A 25,359-nucleotide genomic window follows, 5' to 3' on the forward strand; every position below is an offset into this window, starting at 1 on the left:
CTCCTGAAATTTTTCAAAAAGTTGCTAGAAGTCATTCCAAATTGAATGAGCCCTAAATCATAATTTTCGGTCATCACATTAGGCAGGTGAGTCGCCGCTTTCCGTTGGGCATTGGTCAGATCCCACTGGGTAGGCGTTTTGGAAAGTTGTTTTCAATTTTTATTCAAAATATGTATTTTCTTGGAGTCTATGTCTTTCCTCAGCATAGATTTATCGGACTGATATTATTTCTAATGGAAATTCATGAAAATTATTTGTGAAAATTGAATTTAGACTCTAGAAAATCTAGGTTCATATTTTATATAAATATATTCAAAGGATTGAACTTCTATATTTTGAAAAATACCACGAATGAATTGAAGTTGATTATTATAATAGTTTATTTACATGAAATAAATACTTCACAGTTATTTTCACCATTGGTAAGCAGCATGGAGTCCAGAGTACGATGTATGAGCTACCACTGGAGCAGCGGAGTAAGCAGACACTACTGGTGCGATACTTTTAGTTAGAAGTGGGGAAGAGTAAGCTGATACAACTGGGGAAGAGTAAGCTGAGCTGAAGCCAAGTGGAGCAAAAGATTTGGCTACAACGGGGGCGGAGTAGGCTGAAACGACTGGTGAAGAGTATGCAGACAAAACTGGTGCTACGGATTTGCTGATGAGAGGTGCAGAGTAGGCTGAGACAACAGGAGCGTGTGCAGCGTAGCTTGATACAACTGGTGATCCGTGGTTGGTGTAGGAGCTGACGACTGATTTTGACAGGGGTGCAGCATAGGCTGATAGAACCGGAGAGGAGTAGGCAGATACTACTGGTGCAGCAGAGTATGTGGTAATTGCAGGTGATCCAATTAATCCGGCGTTAGCGCAAGCCAAAGCAGCGGCAAAGATGATGAACTGAAAATTTCACAACAATTGTAAACTTCGTTTATTATGACTTTTCATAAAAGTCAACAATAAAATTAATGAAACTATACTCAATTGATGATTATTCCATATTTTAGATTCAAGTAGTTTTGGGTTAGAAGGGAACAATTTAAAAAATGATTTCTTCTATTACTTCAACTCAGCTAAAAACATGATTTTCAAAAAATAACTTCAATATTAACGAATCCACTTTATGTATTAACTGCCCGCGTAAATATAACCTACTCACTTTCAACTTCTGAACGGGACAAAAAATCAAGATTGGAAATCATTTTCATCAATTGAATATATCTGACCGATACTTGATGAAAATCCATATTAAAATTAACTATTATAGTGAAAATCATGCAATAAACGGTATAAATGAGTTTTTTCATTACATTTATTACTTTTTGATAAGAAAAGTCCATAGTGTTGAATCACTAAGGAGGGTTTTGTGATACCTCTATACACCATTTTCTTATTTATGGAAATTTGTTGGGTCGTTTTTGATTAATTAGCATTTTCATAATCGTTTCAAGAATCTACAAACAGATGATAAATATCAAAGTTTCGAAAACAGTGTAACTGACCCCCATACATTTTAGCGAATCTAATAATTGTTTACGATTCTCTTTCTGGCAAACTCATTTACTTCTTGCATTATGAAATGTTCCTGGAGTAAGTTAATTTCAAGCTATTATTTTTCTATCTACGAATTCTAAAATGAACTATGGCTATTAATTGTACAGTACAAATGCTACGTATTCTTTTTAGATATCTAGTGGCGATATATCATGTAATCTAATAGGCCCTTCTGAGCACGTCTTATATTTGAAAAAATTTTATTAACTTTTTGTTCGATATTACATTTCAGCCTTTTTATTACGAAAAGTTGGTTTGAAACCGGTCGGTATGCAAACTTGGTCTATTAGAAAAGACGACTATGTCACCTGATATAATGGCGCTAGATATTTTGAGGCGGTACATGACAATATGCAACCATAGTTCATTTCAGATTTTGTTGATAAAAAAAAACAACGAAATTACCTCACTAATATTTCATTATGCACGGAATACATTTGTTAACAGTTTTGTCCAGAAAGTGAATGATTAACACTTTGAATATTTACCTACTGAAATGAATTGAAGTGAATTTTGAATACATTTTTAAAATTCTCATATTATCGCTTTTTTGCAGATTCTGCCAATTATTCAGGAATGTCTGAACCAATTTCCAAAAATAAAACAGTGTTGGATGTGTATTTCAATTTCAAATCTAATTAGATATCATGAGACTCTAATTTCCATTAGAATAAACAATATGGTTGCGTCCCCTCGGCCACAAGTGATACAAGGGTATTGTTTTCCTTTTCAAAAAGTAGTAAAAATGATGACTTTTCACGTAAATTTCATGTGAAATTGATAGATTGTCCCGTTTAGAAGTTAAGACGGACGGGGGACTATTTATATCCGCATATAATTGAATACTTTTAGTGTAGGTATTCCTCTATATCAGTTTTGAAATTTATTTTTCTCGAAATAGATATTATTGATCTGACAATTTTCAACAATAATTATTATCAATAAAAAGCCAATTTTGATATTGATGATGATTGATGACAATATTTACAACAATTATATTTACATCATTATACATATTTTCAAATGAAAAAGCATTATCATTTCGAAGAACTTGGTGTAATAATAATGATTAAATATCAAATTCTGTGTCAACAGATTTTTGTCATACTCACTTTTGATGCCATTGTCGTTGCTTCTACTTTAGTTGGTCAGAAACTGATACAATTCAAGATGTTTCTGCAGTTTTTATAGCGGTTGATCGATACTTCCACTTGGCGGCGGTTTTGATCCACTTTCTGTTTTTATGAAGGTCTAGGTTGGCCTCTTTCATTTCGTTATTATTGCGACAAGGGATATGTTCAAATGTGTTATAACAATGTATTACAAAAACTTCATCCTGCGAAAACAGATTACATTTGTGTACAATCTGTTGGGGTTTCGAATAAACAAAAAATTATTAATTCTGTCCATTTGAAATCAGTTGAGCCGAAAAAAAAAATCGCGATTTGAAAAAACATAATAATATCTGATAACACAAGTCTGCGATGAAAAACATGTAGGATATTTAACTAGTGATTTTAACAGTATTTTGTGTGCAGATTACGGAAAAAATAGTAAAAAAATTCTATTACCTACAGATAAGTCATAAGTTTCACCTGAAATTTTCTTATTAGAAGGGTTTTTAGGTTTGGTATGGGTTCGATGTTTCTGTACTATATAGCCTATATAAGCGGTAAATTAAATCTGTATTATGGAGCTTTTATGATGAACAAGTTACTACACAATGTGAGTGTGTATCTAAGATAAAATACGGTTTTAATCTATTCATTTCAATAACAAAACGATTCAGTACGAGATCTGGGCCTCCCAAAGGACTCAGCAGAAGTTTTAGGGTTTAGACTTAAAGAAAGACATATGTTAGCCTCCGTTGTTTCATTTTCATGGTACCGATTTGGGGAAAGGGAATTTGTCCCTTATTTTACACAAGAGGGTGACCAAGTTTTCTACAACAATGTACCCGGCGTCATGAAAATGTTCAACATAACGTATGAACTAGAGAAATGGAGACTTTTCATCGATTCATCAAAAAGAAGTTTGAAAGCTGTACTTCTTCACAATGGAAATCAATATGCTTCTATGCCCGTTGGCCACTCAGTCCATTTGAAGGAATGCTACGAAAATCTTGAATTTGTTCTTGATTAGCTCAGCTACTCTGATCATAAGTAGACCATTTGTGGAGACTTGAAAGTTATTTCCATGTTACTAGGTCAACAAAGTGGTTACACTAAGTTTCCATGTTTTCTATGTGAATGGGATAGCAGTGATAGAAAACAACATGTCAAGCAGGTGTGGCCAATAAGAAAGGGTCTTATTCCTGGAGTTAAAAATGTTGAAAAACAAAGTTTACTTCTCACTAAAAATTTTACTTTCACTACTCCATATCAAATTGGGGCTGATGAAACAGTTTGTGAAAGCATTAGGCAAAGAAGGCATTCGAAAAAATGTTTATTTCGAGGGGGATTTATTCAAAAAGTAAATTCCGAGGGCAGAGTGCGATACGGTATCTGTTCAAAAAATAAGGTGAATGTTGGAATTCTGGGGGCTATGTACAGGCGTACACGTGTACATAGCCCCCACGCGTGTACGCGTACCATTATTTTTATATATTACACGCGTTGTTATCTCTAAACTGAATATCTCCGATAATCATTCTATCTTTCTATGCATCGATTACGTCACACACGTCTCTTTCCCACTCACTAACGTAACTATGTCTCCTATCCCGTATCTGATCTACTAATATACCGTGGCATGAGCATTGGTCACGAATTATTGAATGACGTCAACGATGATCCAGTTTTGCTTGAAAGGGTTATAACAGGGGAGAAATCATGGGTATATGGTTATAATCTCTAAATCAGTCTAATCGTTCCAACGGAAGAGCCCAGGAGAGCCAAGACCAAAAAAGTACGCCAATTTTGATCAAATGTCAAGGTTTTGCTCATTGTTTTCTTCGATTATCATGGTGAAGTGCATCATGAGTTCTTGACACATGGTCGTACGGTCAATAAGTATTATTTTGTGAATATACGAGAAGCAATGCGAAGAAAACGTGCGGTATTGTGGAAAAACAATCCATGGCTTTTGTATCACGATAATGCACCTGTTGACTCGTTATTGCTTGTTCGATATTTTTTGGCCGAACCCAACACTGTAATAATGCATCAGCCACTGTATTCACCTGATTTTCCATCCTGCGACTTTTGCTCCCCTTGCAACTTTTCCCTGTTCCCAAAATTAAGAATCGCTGAGAGAACTTAGGTGCATATCCGAACTGCTTCGAAGATTAGAAGAAACGCTGACAAAAGTGTATTATATCTGGGGGGAATTACTTTGAAAGAGATAAAATAGTAACTCTTCGTAAATGTTAAGATTATTCATTCGCCATTCAGAAATTCCTAGAAAATTCCAGAACTTCGAGAGGATTCAAAATATTCCAGAGTATACAAGAATATTTTGGAATTTGGTGGGATGTTTAGAAGTAATCTGGAACGTTTGAGTACGTTCTAGAACATCCCAAATATTTAGGAAACGATCAAGGGAGTTTTATATACTGTGAATTATGTGTTATATTGAAGATCATTTTCGAAGTTATCCATGAAAATTTCAGCTGGCAAAGGACTCATCAGGTTTCTCATCATTAGCCCTTCATTGCATTAATGAAAATTTTCAATAAATTGGAAATATTTCTGACAGACAAATATTACGTAGACTCAGGAATAACATGGATACTGTCTAAGAGATGCCCAATGAGCTAAATTGTTTTCATTTGATCATTAACAGTGTGTATTTTAATTGATTGAATGAGCATTTCTGAGATTAATACGGATGAAACCGTTCGGATCTTATCGAAAAATTAGTTTTGTGTAAGTAAATGAGATAATAGATTTGGCGTGGTTGTTGGTTCACGATCACGCTCTGAGTTTAACACTTCTTTTCATCCCAAGCTCTACTGAGTTTAGCATCTTTCTGGTACAGAGTTGTAGCATCATTCATCAGAACATCGTAGGTTTCTGAATTGAGAAAATTTCGAGAGTTTTACCAACGTATCATTTTTGCTAATCACAGTAACAGTTCCACCTTCATCTGCTCTCGTGAATATTACGCCATTATCTTCAGATACCTGTTCAATTCTTTCTGCAATTATCACTTACTTATTGAAATTATTACGGTCAACAAGTCCAGACTTGAATATATTTGCAGCCACATCTCATTTGAATTTGAAGTAACTCTCAGAGACAGCTCTATTGTTCCAAAACCTCAATATTCTATGTTTACAAAACTGATTTTTGGTTTGAAATTATGATTCAGGCCATTTTGTTGATCCTGTAGTGGAACAGGATATTCTATATTTAACATATTTCTATCCTACAATCAATTAAAATCATTGAAAAGTTTTATTAATTCAACGAAGGACTAGTTAGAAGATATCCGTTGAATCCTTCACTAGTTGAAATTGTTCATGTTCAACCGTGAAAATCAAATTTACAATAATCAGTTGATTAACAGTTTTTTATACTAGTACAGAGTGGGCCAAATTGAACCCTTTCAAAGGAAAACTCCTGTTTTCAAACTAGATAGGTGAAAACTGATGGCTGTGTATGGGATTCAAATTTTATGACAAACTCAAATGAGAAAAACGCATATCGATATCAATCATCGTTTCTGTGTTACATCATGTTTTTCGAAAAGTTGCTGCAACGTGTTTCCATCAACCATTTTTGTTCCTATGAAAACATTTCCAGAACACTTTTTTACATAGATCTCAATGGTGTGAAAAACTTATTTTCTCAAAGAGATATCAATAGTGACTGATGAAAAACTATTTTCTTCAAGAGACCCCTGTATATTTCTGTATATTTCAATAGAGTTCAAAATTGCCTTTCCAAAAATGTAGCATATTCAATGTTTTGCTATAGTCATCTTTGAAATACACAGCTTTAAGTTTTTTCATGAAGACTTTGAAACGCATACTTTGATTGAGTAGGCTTTGGACGACGCGACGCGACGATAAAACAGAAAGAAATTGTTCAGTAGTAGTTGAGGAAGCTTTTCACAGCAGTAATTAAAAGGCATAGTTTCAATAAAACTGATAACCATTTATACTATATTTACTACTGATAAATGAAACTTCAACAATACTAATAATAATGTTAAAGAACCGACAATGAAATGTATTCCTTCAGAGAAGGTGTTCGAAATGTCTACCAGCTCCTCCTACACACAGGCGACAGCTCTTCTGAACGTCGTTTGCCGAGTTAATTAGTTCAATAGGTGTGAGGGAAGTAAAAAATTTGCATCACTGCTGCTTCCAATTAGTATCTAGAATTGGAAGGCGAAATCCACAATTCCACCACTAACACTAGCCGATGGTTCAAAAGCAAATCTACTAGCTGAACAATTTGCTTCCTACTCTACAGTCGATTTTCTGGGAAAGACATCACCTACTTTTCCCACACTAGAATCCACAATGCCAAAAATTACTTTTCGACAGCATCTAGTCAGGCGAATTTTGGAACAGCTCAATATCAACAAGGCGTTTGGCCCTGATGAAGTGGCCGTTATCGTACCTAAAAAGTGCGCAAATGAACTCGCACAAGTATTTTGCAGACTTTTGAACCTGTCTCATGAGAGAGGAGTTTTTCCTTCCTGTTGGAAAATTGCTCGCGTTCAGTCTATTCCCAAAAATGGCAAGAAAAATCTTTCAAATGAGTATAGACCAGTCGCTTTGCTATCAGTGATATTAAAAATCATGGAGAAAGTCGCAAACCACAATATCCTTGAATATTTGAAAGGCTTCAACATCTTGAGCAATCATCAATATGGCTTGTGGAAACAAAAATCAACAGGCGATTTTCTATCGTATGTCACCCATATTTAGAATAACGCAATTCAGAAACAAAAAGAATAAAGAGCTGTTACGCTTGATATTGCCAAGGCCTTTGACCGTGTGTGGCGTGAGGATTTGCTGGCCAAACTTCGATGCTATGGCTTGTCGGATCATTTTTGTGTATAATCTCTTCAGCTTCCTGAAAGAACGTTCTCTGCAAGTGGCCGATGTATACCTTTCAAATACTTTCTCCATCAACGCTGGTATTCCCCAGAAATCTATAATGTCTCCAACCCCCTTTTCATTGTATATGAACGACTTATTGGAAAAAAGAAGAATCCAATATATTGCTTTGCTGGGGACAGCACACTTGTCTCGTCATTCGATTTGAATTCCATGACATCGGCTACGGAAGCATATCTTCATCGGCAGCAAAAGGTTGCATATCTTAATGAGGACATAGAAGTGATTTTGAATTGGGATGAAAGTAACCAGGTTCAGTTCATTGCCACAAAAACCCAGGCATCGGTTTTCTCCAAGAAGATGAATGCCTTCGAACCGGAAATAATAATGTCAGGTCAGACAATTCCAATTTCTGCTTCGATAAGTTCGTTGGTGGTTTAAAAGGATACCAATAAATCTTGACACAATCATGTTGCTGAAATTGTAGAGGTTTCTTCTCAAAAACTTGTAACACTGTTCCGAAGCAGAAAACTGTACACACCTCAGCAACTTTTGATGCTTCATGAAGCTCGGATCAGACCTTCTTTGGAGTGTTGTTCTCATGTATGGAGCTCTGCCCCCAAACATACCCTGAAGTGACTGGATTTCATTCAAAAAAGAGCCATCCGCCTAATTGGAGACGCGAACACCCCGTGCAACCTTCATAGCTTGGAACATCGAAGAAAGGTTGGAGATTTGTGTTTCTTCTATAGATACTTTCAGGAAAAGTGTTCAATGACTTGGCACATTCGATTCCACCAAGAGTGGTACATATCAGAAATACGCTACGGACTGTGGCTGCTCATCGTTTTGAGGTTCAACTCTGTACACCTTGAACTTCACTGTTTAAGAATTCTTTTATCCTGAGAACTACGTTTATGTGGAATAAACTTCCTGAGAATGTTTTATCATATGGGTTCAATCTCCAGCGATTCAAATGTATTGTGAATCGTTACTTTCGCACAGGCACCGCTCTGAGGGCGCCTTAAGGATTTTCCTGTAGCTTTTGTTACGTCCTTGAAAAAAAATCCATTCGATTTCGGCAAGATTTGGCAACATCATCTTGTCAAACAAGTTTGACATATCCAGTTTGCTGCCAGAGTTGTATACTATACTTTTCAGACGACCTACATGAAAAATATAGGTATGCCGGATTTCAATTTCGCATGACTGTTACACCTACTTACAAATCTCTTTGACTGGAAACCAATGCAATTGCCTGAAGAAGCATATAAGGAATATGTATCACACAAAAAGAACCAATTTTATTGAACACTTTACAAAAATATTTGGGTATATTTTGATCTGTATTTATTAAATATTAGAAAAATAATTATTGATGATAATATTTGAACAATCATGCGGTACTAACGGAATATTATTATTTTCTATCAGACTCTGAATGGCTTTATTATTAATTTCTGTCACATTATTATCAGTTTCCATAACTGTAGTAGAGGTTGATGGTCTTGCAGTAGGAATTGATTGTGATTTCGAGCTAGTCCCGAATAGTTTTGTTGAGAAGGTTGTTCAATAGATTGGGTTATTTGATTGGATATTTCCATTTTTTCATTGATTCATCAATTTTCTGATTGATTCGGCCGTTACTCAATTAATTTCATAAACTACAACTTACGATTTGGTCTCCACAAACTTTGTTTTGGAGTTTGTGTAGTTCAAATCGTAAGATGTAGTTTATGAAATTTATGATTCATCAATATAACCCTCTGCGACTGTGCTACTTTTCCAGCCGCCATGCCTTTTCAGAGTCAATAAATTACTGCCACTATCCACTAATATAGTAGCTGAAGAACGCATAAATGAATGGCCAGTGTAGTTTTCTGAATGTGGTAATTTCAAGAATGTACCGATTTCTTTGGCCATCACACCAAACTTGTTGATTCTCACAAATTGGGAGGTACATTTGCCTTTCTGGAAAAATCTGTTATTTTTAGCGACCAGACGTAGATCAGCATACTTTTTATATATTTCATAAAATGATGTCCCTTTTAATGGAAAAGTTTGTGGTACTCCAATTCTGGTGTTTGGAACCTTTACAATTGATGCAGTTTTTGCATCATTCAGATCTTTCATTTCAAAATTGGCCGTCTCAGGGCTCCGTTTATAGCGAATGCTAAAGCAACTTAGAATAAAATGCACATTTGTTATTCCTTTGGTGAATGAATATTACTGGAGTTTCATATTAACACCAAACCGTTATTTTGACACCTCAGTTGAATCTTCCTCTTGAAGATGATCACTTATTGATCGAAACACGTGGTGGTGTTAAAATAATGGTTTGGTGTTGGGATAAAACTCCAGTATTATTCTGAATATTACTGGAGTTTTATTCCAACACCAAACCGTTGCTTGACACCTCAATTCAATCTACCTATTAAAGATGATCACTTATTGATCTAAACACGTGATGGTGTTAAAATAATGGTTTAGTGTTGGGATAAAACTCCAGTAATATTCATTACTACACCAAAGGTTCCGAACAATACATCACAAGTATTCCTCTAGTAGTGAGCACTGTATAAAAAAAATGATAATTTGGACAATTTGTATGATATTTCTACTATGAAATGAGTTTGTAAGTGACATAATTATCACTCTTCAATTATGAAACATTAAAAAAAAGTACTTCATCAGTATTCGAATATACACCATACATTCTGTTTTGTGACCAGTAACGAATGTTTGTCAATGCATTGGCGCGCTAAGCTATTCAATGACATTGAGATTGTTTGTCAAAAACAAATTTCTTGATACACAATTCGAGTAGTGAATTAGTAAAATTTCAATATTCTCTATAAAAAATCTTCATTCTGAGTAAATCAACTGTAAATGCAAATGAAGACATACCTTAAATACCACATATTTTTCATCCAGATCAGTCTCCATGAATTGTTTGATTTGCTGGGGATTTGAAATATTCAATTTTTTTGGTTTATATCCGTCTGAGCGTCTTTTGAGTATTTATACAGAGAGTTGCTTCGAAGCGGGACAATGCAGATCATTATTTTTTTGAAAGGACCTCCTGTAATTTTTTTCCCGTTGAACTGAGCGAAACGTTTTACATAAGGAGATGCTTCATTTTTTCAAAAATTTTGTTGTCAAGTTATTGCTGAAAGAAAGAAAATTTTTGAAAAAACAAAGAACCGTAACTGTCATCATAAAAATTTTATGAATAGAATTTAAGCATAAATATTTAAGACAGGCAATACCGAGAGTAAAATGATGAACTGAAAATTACATTTTTCGAACATGAGATTTTATACAGGGGCATTAACTGGACAAACTTCAAATATCATAAACTCGATATTTCAAAAGGAACACACAGTATGTTATTCTACTATTTTGAAGAACTACTTCATTTCATAATTTTTGTTAGTATGACTCAACCCTTAAAATTGACGGATTTTGTGAAATCTGCAATTTTATCTTATTTTGATTAAAACTGCGTGTTTATCACTTCAATATTTACAAAATTCCAGAAGTAACAGTTTTCCGTACAAAACACTCAATTATATCTACAGTGCTAACTGGTTGTTTGAAAACAGGTACATGGTGCGCAAATAAAATGCGTCATGAACATGTCAGTAACACAAATGTTGGTTCTCCTATGCGCCATGCGCAATAAAACTGTTATCAAAATGGGCTATGAATTCTACATTCATTTATCGACGTGTTTCAGCACAAAAATTACTATCATACAATTTTGGAACTATGGCTTTATAATAAGATAATAGATTAGATAATGCCGTATCTACACGACGGAGCACCTGTTCACCACACTATTCAAACACTGCTTGGAAGTAACTTGGCTTGGATTCTTTTAATTTTTAATTCTCATTTCTTGTTGATAATTTTTAATTTTCAGCTCGTGGTAATAGTTCCATTTTCGATTGTTGCTTGTATTTTATTTCAATGTAACTTCAGTTTATTTTGCTCAATATGATTGTTAATTTTCAGGTAATATTTTTAATTTTCTTATAGATTTTTTCAGCTATTTGAAATCGATTTATATCACTTCAGACAATGAAATTCTGAACTAATGAAATTCAGGCACTGCACTTCCCAGAAGATGGATCGGTAGAGCAGGCCTTTTCAAATGGTTACCGCGCTCACCAGATTTGACAAAAATGGATTTTTTTTAATGGGGCTACGTTGAAGATCAATTTTATGGAACACCCCTATCTACAAAGGAGCATATGCTGAATAGAATTGACGATATATTACAAAATATTTCATTCAGCATACTGTGTAGAAATCCTGTGAGTGATATCTGATTTTGATTTCAAAACGAATGTCTGGAATACAAACTGTGTAGAGAAAATTGTTTTTGTACAATTCGTTGTTCATATAAAAGTATTCGTTTCAAAATAATTATTCTTTTGTGTAATTCAACGTTTATATGAAAGTAGCTCTTTCAGGAGGCCTTTTTCTTCCAGTTTATATCTGAAAGTTACTTCTTTGTATGATCTACACATTCATGTATGAAGATACTTCTTTTGAAATTAATTAGTTTCTTCCTTTCTTCGAAAGATTCCCCCATTTTTTATATCAAGATGGAGTAGTAGAAAGCCAAAAACTTTCTTCCCAAAAAATTAGTCACTTCTTAAAATATACCCCTTTCAATTGAAAAATTTCAGTTAGCATCTTGAGGCGAGTTGAAAAATTTGAAAACCCAATACATAATTGTTTGGAAGTAGCCGGTGGTCACTTTGAGCAGTTGTTACGAATTTCTAATATTTTTTTTGTGTTCACGTTTCAATCATTCACTCTCATGAATTGAAAAAAAAATTTCTTCCACCATCTGTCGTCTCCTTATAAACGGGCAGCCCTCAGAAGTCGGATTTTGAACGAGCCAAGGTTCAACGTGGTCTTACGTTTCACGTGCGATTCTTAGCGATTTCTCTCTTGAAAATGATCCTGTAGTCGCTAGGCTATGAATAATAAAATGATTGAAAAGCGATGCTTTCAACCACTCGGCTACCTGGTCCTACATAGTCCAATAAAAACATGTTTTTTAGACTTTTCCCAACCGGTATTCAGTTTTAAGTTTGACAAAGTGAACTATATGACTTTTATCTGGAACACTCTATCATATTCCCTATATAAAAATTAGTCTTTCGCATCTTGGCGACGACTGCTTCTCATGAAGCCAGGTGGTATTGCTACATACGGGGGACCGCATGATATATTACATTATTTTAATTTCCTTAGAGATCTTTAATTTTTTGAAAATTCTTGTGAAAATCGGTTGAGTAGTTTTTGAGTTCATCTATTGAAATCAAACAAAGTAGTAAAAATATCCTGGATCTTTGCTATTTCTAGGGATTATGACTTTTGTTGAACATTATATTGTTCCATTGTTCCCATTCCCAATCATCTCTCACTCCAGATTTGGTAAAAAAGCTTTTGATTAACAAATGGCTTTCGAAATGATTTTTTTGTTTGTTCTCCTTCTGGACATATATTGAAATATATACTCAATAAAGTGGATTGGCAAGTTTGAAACATTTGTTGGAATCAACATCGCATTTCCAAAATTTCCATCCCCATTTATCTAATATATAAAAATGGATGTTTGTTGGTTGGTTGGTTGGTAAGTGATAAACTTCTACATCGCTCAATCGATCGTGATGAAACTTAACATGTATAAGTAATTTTTCATAGAGAAGGTTTTTAGGCTATCAGTTGTTCTGTAACTCGCCACTAGATGGCGCTCTAGAAATTTTTTTTTGAAAGCACTGTTCTATAACGCTGCGCACGTCTAAGTTCGTTGATTCTGTCAAAACATTGGAACAGCAGTGATACAGCAACATAGTACTAGTATTCTATAAAAATTTGAAATATCTGTTATTATTATATGACACTGAGTTGACAATGTGTCCCCAAATTTCATTATTATTGAAAAAAAGACACCTTATTTCGTTAACTCCATCAAGATAATATTTATGTATATTCATATTTGTATTCTCAAAATATCCGAATTTCTCACACAATAATACTATAAATTGTCCGGTTTGCTTCGATTTGTTTGCTTCGATTTGTTTCCAGAACAACTTATGTCGCCAGTTTCAGTATCGGAGGTATCAAGTAAATAATGATAACAGAAAGTGATTCATTTATACTGTATTTCCATTCAAATAAATAGATGTTTATTTACAATTCGTAATTTTTCACCATTGGTAAGCAGTGTTGAGTCCAGAGTACGAAGCATGAGCTACTATCGGAGCAGCAGAGTAAGCAGACACTAGTGGACTGGATACTACTGGAGCGATAGATTTGGCCAAGAGTGGAGAAGAGTAAGCTGACACAACTGGAGAAGAGTAAGCTGACACAACTGGGGAAGAGTAAGCAGATACAACTGGAGCCAAAGACTTAGCCACAACTGGGGCGGAGTAAGTTGAAACAACTGGTGATGAGTATGAAGATAAAACTGGAGCTACAGATTTGGTGATGAGAGGTGCCGAGTAGGCGGAGACAACTGGAGCATGTGCAGCGTAGCTTGATACAACTGGTGATCCGTGGTTGGTGTAAGAGCTGACGACTGATTTTGACAGGGGTGCAGCATAGGCTGATACCACTGGGGAAGAGTAGGCTGACACTACTGGTGCAGCAGAGTATGTGGCGATTGCTGGTGATCCAATAAATCCGGCGTTGGCGTAAGCCAAAGCAGCGGCGAAGATGATGAACTGAAAATATAATCAGATTTGTTATTTTCTTACCATACCTTCTATATCTGATTCATCTACTTTATATTCCAAATTATAATGGAGGTTGCGGTGAGAGAGATGTAACGTAAAAAAATAAAAAAATGTACTTGGAATGAGGTGATCATTTATATATCCATAAGAAAAAAATATTTTCAGCGGAAAGAACCCTTCAACTAACTTACTTTATACACTTTTTTTCAGTAATATCAATTCTCATTCATCGAGACAAAGTTGCAATATACGATATGACGAGTCGCATCTACCTTCCATAAATCTTCGAAGTGATGGAGTGAAGTTATCAAAAAATGATCTATATGAAAGATTAAGAAACCTTCTGCCTGAGTTTTCCATGAAATTACATAAAGCTTGTCATATTCTGATTTCATCCTGTGTATGTACGACGTGGTTGGTTACTCATAACTAATGTGTAGTGCCAAAAATATTATAATTGATTTGAAAGTTCTTGGGATTCAAATATCTTCTGCAGGCTCCACATTGATACCAACAATATTGTTTTTGAACGCAAAAAAATTCCAAGAATTTGGTGAATAGTTTCCAAAAGGCCAAAGTTGAAATTGTTCGATAATTTCTAGATTTCCCTCAACCTACGAATGAAAATTCGATGTGTCAAAAACTGTACACAATCATCATTTTTCATTCATTCATCATTTTTTCGACATTTACACCAAATTCATGGTTATTTAAAATGGGCAATATATATTAGTGTTTCGTTAACTTTTCAGTATGTGATAATTGAAAGATTTAGAAAGAAAGTTTAGGTATTTCATTTATTTTCATTTCATTTTATGGAAATATCTTATTGAAGTTGATAGTATGAAATAACTTTTGAATGTATGTTCTAGGATTCGTCCTCAGATAATAGCTTATAAGCATAAATATATAATTTGGTGTTGAAAACAATAATACAATATGGAAAGTTATTTTCCAATACTAATATTGAACAATTGCTCAGGCAGCAAGTTTTTATCTGAAATTCGAAAAGCACTCCACTCTTTGATATTCACATCATTATCGAACGAGACCATCAAAGAATTTGTAGTATCAATAATGAATTATATCAAATGCTATGTCAACAGATTTTTGTCTTACTCACTTTTGATGCCATTGTAGTTGATTTTGCTTTAGTTGGTCAGAAAGTGATACAATTTAGGATGTTTCTGCAGTTTATATAGCGGCTGATCAATACTTCCACTTGGCAGTGGTTTTTAATTCACTTTCAGTTTTTATGAAGGTCTAGGTTGGCCCGCCTCATTAAGTTGATGTTGCTACTACGAATATGTTCAAATGTATTATAGAAACTCAAACTGCGTAACAAATGATATTTATATTCGCATATAAACTATTCAAGATCTGAATATGTTGATGCTGAATGGTGATTTTCGTCGATTTAAAATCAATTGTGCTGACAAAAAGTTTCAAATTTCCATCACATTGAAAATGATGTACGAAAAATTAAAATATTCTAGTCGACTTGACTTTGCTCATTTGATGTGATTCTAATGAAGTGTTAATTATTTCTTATCCAGTTTATATGTGCATCTACCAAAGTGAGAGTCTGGATTGATATTAACAATATTTGAAGTACAATTAAAATAACTCCATAAATGAAATAAGTCAGCGTTAGGCGGAAATTGAAAAATGTTTTCCAGACTGCAAATGTTGAAAAACTTTGGAGCTGGTACTTTCATTATTGGAGCATAAAGAAGTGTCTCCATTTCAAATTACAAATATATGATTTCAAAATGAAACATAATTTTAAATTACTACATGGAAAAACTCGACAGCCATTTCAACGATTACACAGCCCACAAAAAAAAATTGTCTTGCTGCCGAAAAAAAAACAACTGATTTTGGTTAATTCATCTGTGCTGATTTCAAGAATACAAACCTTTTCTTTGTATCAGCTCTAGTTTTCGAGATACATACTCATCAAATACTTAAATATTCTTACATTTCTGTATATCCCACCACTATAATTGCAATATGTTTATTAACAAACTTAACAAATTCTAAGACAAATGCATACTAATGACTTCTAATTAAAGTGTACTTATTGGAAATGCTCATAACATGAAATTAGCGCTAATTGCTTCTTACCTATTGTCCGATAAGTAAATAGTATTTTCTCGGAAACGGCCTTAACGAATTCCTATAAAGTCGACTGCATTCCATTGTAAAATTTTGTGTGATCTTGAGTTTCGTTGCAAGAGTTTGTTTTTTGACAATTGAAATCCATGGCTTCTACAAGCAGGCGTTGTTGTGTGAATAACCCGACCGTTTTTTGCTACATATGTGGCGAGTACATTGTAAAGGAAAGTAGAAAACCAGTTTGTGATTTTATAAAATGGGCATATCAAGCCTATTTTGGTGTTCATTTAGGATATCAAGATAAATCCTGGGCTCCACATGCAGTGTGCAAAACTTGTCTTGAAAACTTTCGACAGTGGACGAAAGGACAACAAAAATGTTTGAAGTTTGGTGTTCCAATGTTATGGAGGGAACCAAAAAATTATTTTGACGATTGCTATTTCTGTCTTGTGAATATAAAGGGCATTAATCGTAAATATCGACATACGTGGACAAATCCTAACCTGGATTTAGCAATAAGACTAATTCCAAATCAGTTTGAGCAGATACCCATTCCAATATTTAGCAGCCTATCTACGTTATCAGAGGATGATATCGAAAAGTTATCTGACGAACTACAGACTAATAGATTTGAGGAAGACGACAGTGATTTTGAAGGGGATTCAACACGTCCTGAACGCTTTTCTCAGGAAGAGCTAAGCGATCTTATTAGAGATTTGAACCTTCCAAAGGATTCTTCGGAATTGTTTGCCTCCAAACTAAAGGAAAAGAACCTTTTTCACCCAGACACCAAAATTACACACAACCATAATAGAGAAAAAGATCTTTTGCCTTTTTTTTCTCAGCAAGATGATATGGTTTTTTGTATGTATGTATATATATATATATGTTTATTAGGAAAATGGGTGTATCGGAGTATAGGTACACCAGATCACTGGCGTCTTTTTATCGACAGTTCCAAACGAAGTTCAAAGTGTGTCCTTCTACATAATGACGACAATTATGAACGTGTATTAATTGGGCATTCTACAAAACTGAAAGAAGAATTTGAAACAATATCGCTGGTGCTAAAAAACATCAAGTATGACCAACATCAGTGGGCGATCTGTGTTGACTTTAAGATGGTGAACTTTCTCCTGACCAGAATCGTCCTTGTTTTGAATACTTGTCCAGCAAATTCCCTGCTTTTAGTAAAGAAAAATTGAAAGCCGGAATATTTGATGGGCCTTAGATACGACAACTTATAAAAGATTCGTATTTTACAGAATCGATGACTGAAATTGAGTGTAATGCATGGTGCTCTTTTGTGAAAGTTGTGAAAAATTTTCTTGGAAACAATAAATTGGAAAATTATTGGGATTTAGTGGAAGAAATGCTCAACAATTTCAACAAACACGTTTGTCATACGAGTATCAAAATTCATTACCTCCACAGCCACTTAGACCGTTTCCCAGAAAATCTTGGTGACCTTAGTGAGAAACAAGGGGAACGCTTCCACCAAGATATCAAAACGATGGAAGAGAGGTATCAAGGGAGATGGGACACTCACATGATGGCGGATTACTGCTGGAGTCTTCAAACGGACCGTTCTCTTGAAGCCTTTGCAAGAAAATCATATAAAAGGAAGATTTTAGGTGACGTATTTTTGGATTCAGCAGGCCTAAATTACCTAGAAACAGTAAAAAAAAATCCGGCAGCAAACTGTGTGTTTACCAGTGTTATAGGACATCGGCATCTTTGAAAACTGTAACTTCCGTATTACCTAAATCTTCCTTGAGAGGGTGAATTATTAGATTTTTGTTGGTTTCAGCGAAAGATTGATTGAATTTAACAGTGTATATGGAAACATTAGACGGTAGCTTCTCTGAGATTGACATCAGAAAGCAAAATTAACAATTTTGAACCTCTCTAAATGCTTATTTCAAATTCTTCTAAAAGTTTTTTGCTTTTGCCTAATTTCCTCAGTCAAAATTCAATATTGTAGGTACTTATGTTTGATTTATATTTTTGCTGAGAGCTTGTCGCGTGAATTACTAACAGAATAAATACAAACACTTGTTTGAATCTGGGTTCCCATTTCTTCGAATTTATACAAAAACTGTGTGAAACTTTCGGAAGGAGAAAAAAAATCAAGTTTGAAATAAACTCTTCATAAGGATGTGTGAACTACACGGTAAAAAAGTTACTTCAAAACGACTAATTTCATTGAATTATATGAACATTACTGAAAAAAAAAAGGTTTTGGCGTTCTACTACTCCATCTTTATAGAAAAAATGTGGGAATATTCTGGAGAAAGAAAGAAAGCAATTGATTCGAAACTTTTTTTTTTGAAAAGATGAGTAGGTCATGCAGAGAAGTAACTTTCAGACACAAACTGGGGGGAGAAGCCCTATAGAAACAACTACTTCCTTATAAACATTGGATTACACGAAAAAAAAACTTTAAACATTGTCACCCTCAAAAAGAGTTTTTTTTTTTCATTTTTGTGTCTGAAATTCACTTCTTTGCATGACCTACACATCTTTGTGAAGAATTTATTTTTAAATCAATTGCTTCCTTTCTTTCTCTGGATTTTTTTTAAGGTTTCTGCATAAAGATGGGAAAATCATGAAAAAAACGCTTCTCTGAATTGAATTGTAGATGAATCGTGTTAACTTTATGTTAACACTTTCTATATACTTGAAATTTGAGAAATTTCATACTTATTCTTGGATTCAAAACTTTACTACTAAGAATAGCTTTTTCTGTTTGAACATCCATTATTACCTGCATGAGAAGTATACTTTCCTATAATCAAGAATAGCTATTGACTCTGAGGTTTGAATATACTTCGTAGAAGAAAAAAACTATTTTTTCAAATATTCGAATATATTCATATCAGGTATAGTTTTCAGTTTATCTTTCTTCTTGATATTTGCAGTTATTTTGCGAATATCTTCGAATTTTTTGTCCATTTCTGGCAGATTTTGGCCTTCGAAATGTTAAGATAATAATTGTATTATTTCTAAGCCATTTTCTTGATAGGTAAAATTGTTGAGTACGACAAGGTAACGATAAATACAACATTTTTCTTTCTGAAAAATACTTTGATTTTACGCAGTAACTTATCAGGGTAAACTTGAAATTTTGCCGTTTCTACACTTGTATAAAGTTCTCCATTATAATTCTCATATTTTTCAGATTGAAGAGGGTGTATTTTTCTTGTAGAAACAGATTATATTTTGTCCTATTACAGTATTTTCCTTCAATCTTTCTTCTTTCCTCTTATTTTTTGAACGAATGTAATTAAGAAATTGAAATTTGGAACGGAGTGTTAGTTTCATAAATGCTACATTTTAATATTGATTATTATTATGAATTAAATATTCTGTTATTTTGTGTTGAGTGAAAATAATAAAAATATACTTTTAAAATAAAATAATGCAATCCCATATGACACTAAAATGTAACAATCATGTAATAGATACTCGATTCTACTTTCAAATTTCCTGATTTGATTCGGTCAAAAAATTGTGATAGAGGAAGAATTCATTGAAAAAGCAGTATTTGTAATCTTCTATTTATACCTACATGAATCAATTTTTTATTTTCTGTATTACATCTTTCAGTTACATTTTAGATGAATTGTTAAATACATTTATTGCTTCTGGGATAGGGTATATAAAATAAAAAAGCAACGAATACTGTTTTTCCTGTTCATTATATAAATGAACAAACAAACAATAATAATATATTTGTATTTACCATAATAAAACAAATTAATGTATTGATAAATTTGATTATTTGCCATATGGATGTTTTCTGAGTCTGAAACTTGCATGTTTTTATCACCATAAGGTTTCAGTATGTTTTTTATTCTTGTACTGCTTCAAATTCCAAATTCCTGTGTATTCCCTACACAGGGTAATATTTTTGTATCATATCTTTGGCCAAGTTTTTGATATTGTTTGAATCAGTTTTACAATCAATATAGTCACACTGTTCAAATTATAATAAGCAAATACAACAGATCAGACGACGCGCTGACGCATTGAACCAATCAGAGGTAAAAAAATTAAAAACAGCACCCGCTTTACGTTTCGAAAAATAGCACCACAAAGTTTATATAGCTCTGAATATTTTTGAAAAATGTGAATGTTTGGAAAGTTTTATTTCAATAGGAAAACTCAATAAAATATTATTTACCTATAAGTTAAAAGTTACTGTTCTGAAGTAATCATATATAACTCCTTTCATTTCTTTCACACCTCCTATGATGAATCATTATAATGGTTTACATAGTATTCTTTGGTATTTTATAGTGAAAAACATAACTACATACATACTTTAATGATTATTTACATTTTGGCTGAGACAAATCGAAGCAATAAATAGACGGTATAACGGCGACGCATGCATTTCAGGACAATAACACGTGGATAAACAGGAGTATTCTAATACGGCCTAAATATACTTCACTTACCCATACATCTTGATAAAAGGGATTCCAAACTCCAATTGCTTAACAATTGCTCCATAATTATTCGATATTTCCCCGAAATACCTACGAACCTGTTCAATCTCTAAAATCTAATGAAAATAAAAAATTTATAAGAATGTAGGAAGCAGGTTCGGATCGTCTTCGACATCGCGTCACTGCTTAGGTGATATGCAAGTTTAATAATGTTAGTTTAAAACAGCTTATTCTTAAAATAAGTAAAAGAATATTGCATCAAGTATAATCTATTTGCTATAAAGGAACAAATAAAATATGAATGAATGTTATGCAAAGATTAATGCAAATCATGCGTATATTTAAATCAAAATAAAAACTAATTTAAAGAAATGTTTTCATATAATTCTCGGGTCGAAACTAGGTCTTGAATTTTTTGAAAAGAAATAACATTGAGTCAAATAAATTTTTTTCTTGTATTTAACCTGTTTATTTCACTTGAATCAAATTTTGAAATAATTGAAGTCAGTATAACTGGAATAGAAATTCAACCATAGGTGAGTTTTGAGGAAAGTATAACATGTTATCAAATTATAAGTATTACACTTAAGCCAAACCTATTTTTTTAAGATGAGAGTCAATCTCAGATGAGGAAGTGTATTTTTTCGTGTAGAAAGTCAAACCTTTCTATCCAAAAATTATTCTCTCCTGACAATATACCTTTTTTAATTCATATGAAAATTACTCTTTTCAATTCTGTTCGTATTCCAAATATTTTTGATTTAATTGAAGCAGATATCATTGACAGAAACGCAACACAATTAGAAAAAGATATGATATAAAATTTTTCTAAAATGGAACATTATCTTGGAAGTTTCGGAGTCCGGCATCTCATAACCTCATCAGCTTTCTTAACATATCATGACATAATGAAGCACTTATTTCATTCATAACATTATGACTTTCTGTTTCCAAAAGAGACGAATCTACTCATATCATACTATCTCAGTACATACGCTCATTTATTCAATCCTAGCAATAGGAATATTTTTATAAATTGAATGGGGTATATTTTCTACAGGAAATTAGTTTTTAAAAGAAGCTTTTTGGCTTTCTACTCTCCACATTTTCTGTATGAAGATTAAGAAATAGAAACTCATAAACTTTTTTCCCAAATACCTACACATTTTGGCAAGTTTAATAAAATCAACCAGGAACGTAAAATAATCTATTTTCGACCTATTGTGTCATTTCTACTACTTCATATACCATGAAATGTTTGAATAATTGAATAGATCTGGCCCGATACTTGATGAAAATCCATATCGAAAAACTAATCAATACAGTTTATTGTATGATTTTCACTATAAAAGGGTTTTACAAAAACCGTGACACGTGTTTCGCTATACAATAGCTTCCTCAAGCATGAACTGAGAGTTACTTCTGGATTACAACCATTTTGTACTCTAACCTGGTACCTACGTCTACCTAAATAATGAATCCACCTGAAAAGATCAGGTATGAATTGATTAACAATGTCAATGTATTTTTTTTCACAAATGAACAGATTCAATAATGGTGAATTATTCAATTCAGTTTGATCGTTCATAAGATGTTGAGAGTTTTTTAAATTGTTTTATTTCCATACTCTCCAAAAGTTTCAAACCTTTCTTCTGGAAATGGAGGGGTTTGTATTCATGGTTGAACTCATGTTCCTCTGAGATTAAATGACTGGCATATGTGGAATTTATTTTTCCGTTCTGAAAACTATGTTTGTGTTCCTTCATGCGGGCTTTGAAAGTTCTTCCAGTTTGACCTACATAAAACATCGGACATGACTCACATGATAATTTATACACTCCTGATTTTTCTGAAACTGAACTTGTATCTTTGTTATTTTTAATGTGCATGCCTAAGTTGTTGTTGGTTTTGGAAGCAGTATTTACACCTTTGGTTCTATAAATTTCATCTTCTTCTCTTCGAATTGGGTAAACTTCTTTCAAAGCTTGACTGTATAACTATTTTGATAATAAAGAATGTATCAGACCGCTATCGTAATCATTGTTGACGGCTATTTACTTTATTATATTCAGTTCTTTATTGAAATTCATCTCTGACAAGGGAACATTTATCAGTCTGTGGATCATACTGTTGAAAGCTGCTACCTTATGATGATATGGGTGAGTGGACGGATTATGAATGATAATATCTGTATGTGCCGGTTTACGATAAATTGAAAAATCATGTTTGTTGTTAACTTTTGTTATTGTCAAGTCCAAAATATTTATATACTCGTCCTGTTCCATCTCCACTGAATTGGAAGTAATTCTGTGACAAACACACCGTAAGTAATTCTAATATTTCATTTTTCACTACCGGATTGATAGAGTTTTCGTCCAATAGATATTTCACTAGAGTAATCGTTTCATTCGAAGGAATACTGGGAAACAGATTCTTTACATCGAATGAAATCAATTTGACATTATCCGGGAGTGTAAAATCTTGAATCTCATTGATCAAATAGTATGCATTCAATTATAAATAAGTAACTTTCCTGGAAATCGATACAATTTCCACTACACTTCAGGCGAACTGTTTTCAAAATGATGGTTCTCATGCAGCGAACACTTTTGTTGTTTGTCTCGATATGTTAGTGGAAATACAACCTGAGGCCACTAAGGATAAATTGATTATACGTGATTAAAAGTTCACTTTGAAACTCAAACACATTCTACTTGAAATCAGTGGAGATTAGATTCATTTCCAAAGTGTATATTCAAGAAAGTTATATCCAATCAAAGTTAATCAAATCACTTCATTCTAGGATCAGTGATTGAATTCAAACTTGATGTATTCAATGAATGATGTATCCACGTAGATGACTTGGTATGCTTGTCTGAAATAAGGCTATAATCCAAATCTAATCAGAGGGAGCAACAATTAATTACTCCAATAATTTCATATTGGTTCAATATTCGATAGCCATGATGAATGCCCATTTGTTTGATCTGACTAATTTCAAGAATGATAGTAGAGAATAGGTTGTATTATACTCTGAAAATTTGGTTTGAATATACCTGAATAATAATATTTTTTCTTTGATAGATTCAAATCAAGTTTCGGTTGATAAAAAAAATGTAAATGCTCAGAAATCATTGAAATAATTACCAAATGTATTTTGTACACATCAAGGTTCAAAATATGATCAAAAACCTTTACTATTCGATATGAAACATTGGCAACTATATTCAAACATTGAAAATACATGACATATTTTGCATTTTCTTCAATTTAGTTTATATATACCAAGGAAGTGATAAAAACTGGAGAAAAATTACATTTACTTCATGTACGGAAAAGTCTGGCGTTAGTCTCATTGCATTTACCGCTTTTTCTGTTAGTACTACTAACCTTCTAAAGGCAGCTGTTGAAATTTCCTGGTATTCTACTTATGAGTTTTTGAGTTATTGTGCTAAGAGTGACACTATTTCTGTTATTTTCAAAAAATGGATCAAAAACAATTTCGTGTTTTGATTTTACACTGCTTCTTGATAAGAAAAAATACCGTCGAAGCGAAGCAATGGCTAGAAAAGTATTATAAGGACTTTGCTCCATCAGAAACAACAATCAAACGTTGTGTTGGTTTGCTGACATCACTGCGTTTTCCATCACCGATGATGCAGAAAGCAGTGGACGTTCAAATGAGGCAGTAACAACAGAAAACATGGAAAATATTCACAAAATTTTGAATTATGGAAAAGTGTAGTTGCGTGAGTTAGCTGACATTATAAAGATATCAAACGAATGTGTTGGCTTTAAATTGCATTAGCATTTGATCATGAGAAACCTCTGTTCGAAGCGTGTGCCACACTAGCTCACTCTTGACCACACAAGAACGTCTTGATGATTCTGAGTAGTGTTTGGCCATGTTTAAACATAACAATCCAAAATTTTTGCGTCTATGTGTGACAAAGTATGAAACATGGATCCATCACCTCTCTCCAGAATCAAAATGATCGTTATTTGAGTGGAGGGCAATTGTTGAGTCTCTTCCAAAGCACCCGAAAGCACAACAATCTTCTGGAAAGGTTATGGCCTTGGTATTTTGGGATGTGCGTTGTGTAATATTCATCGACTATCTTGAGAAGAGAAATACCATCAATAGCGAATATTATATAGCGTGATTGGAGCGTTTGGAGGCCGAAATTGCAAAAAACAACCGCATATGGCGAAGTCACAAGTCAATTGAAACAATGAAGAGGTTATTGCTGAAACTGTAGCTTATTTTGGCGCAAAAGATAAACCGACCTATAAAAGTGGTAGTGAAATGTTATAGCGGCACTGGAATGACTGTGTGGCTCTTGATGGAGGTTACATTAATGAATAAAGCCAGCTTCGAACAAAAAAACACGTTTATAATTAGCTCGCTTTTATTATCTTCACCTGTATGTATGTATGTATGTACAATACATACATACAAGAAATAA

The 25,359-nt window shown here is 33.5% G+C and overlaps 1 protein-coding gene across 1 annotated transcript in view; it reads right to left on the reverse strand.

Annotated features, from left to right (window-relative positions):
- Positions 1-387: 387 nt before the first annotated feature.
- Positions 388-25,359, reverse strand: part of LOC111504411 (uncharacterized) — a 30,922-nt gene continuing 5,950 nt past the window's right edge. Inside the window, exons 3-5 of the mRNA XM_023158956.2 lie at positions 22,344-22,377; positions 13,797-14,309; positions 388-896 (exon numbers count right to left, since the gene is read on the reverse strand). Coding sequence (XP_023014724.2) covers positions 414-896; positions 13,797-14,309; positions 22,344-22,377 — 1,030 coding nt within the window. The 3' untranslated portion in view covers positions 388-413. The remainder of the gene's footprint in view (positions 897-13,796; positions 14,310-22,343; positions 22,378-25,359) is intronic.

Source organism: Leptinotarsa decemlineata, unplaced genomic scaffold, assembly GCF_025532065.1.
Source record: "Leptinotarsa decemlineata unplaced genomic scaffold, Ldec_3_MD MMD2_tig00000026_RagTag_RagTag, whole genome shotgun sequence".
NCBI classification, from domain to species: domain Eukaryota; kingdom Metazoa; phylum Arthropoda; class Insecta; order Coleoptera; family Chrysomelidae; genus Leptinotarsa; species Leptinotarsa decemlineata.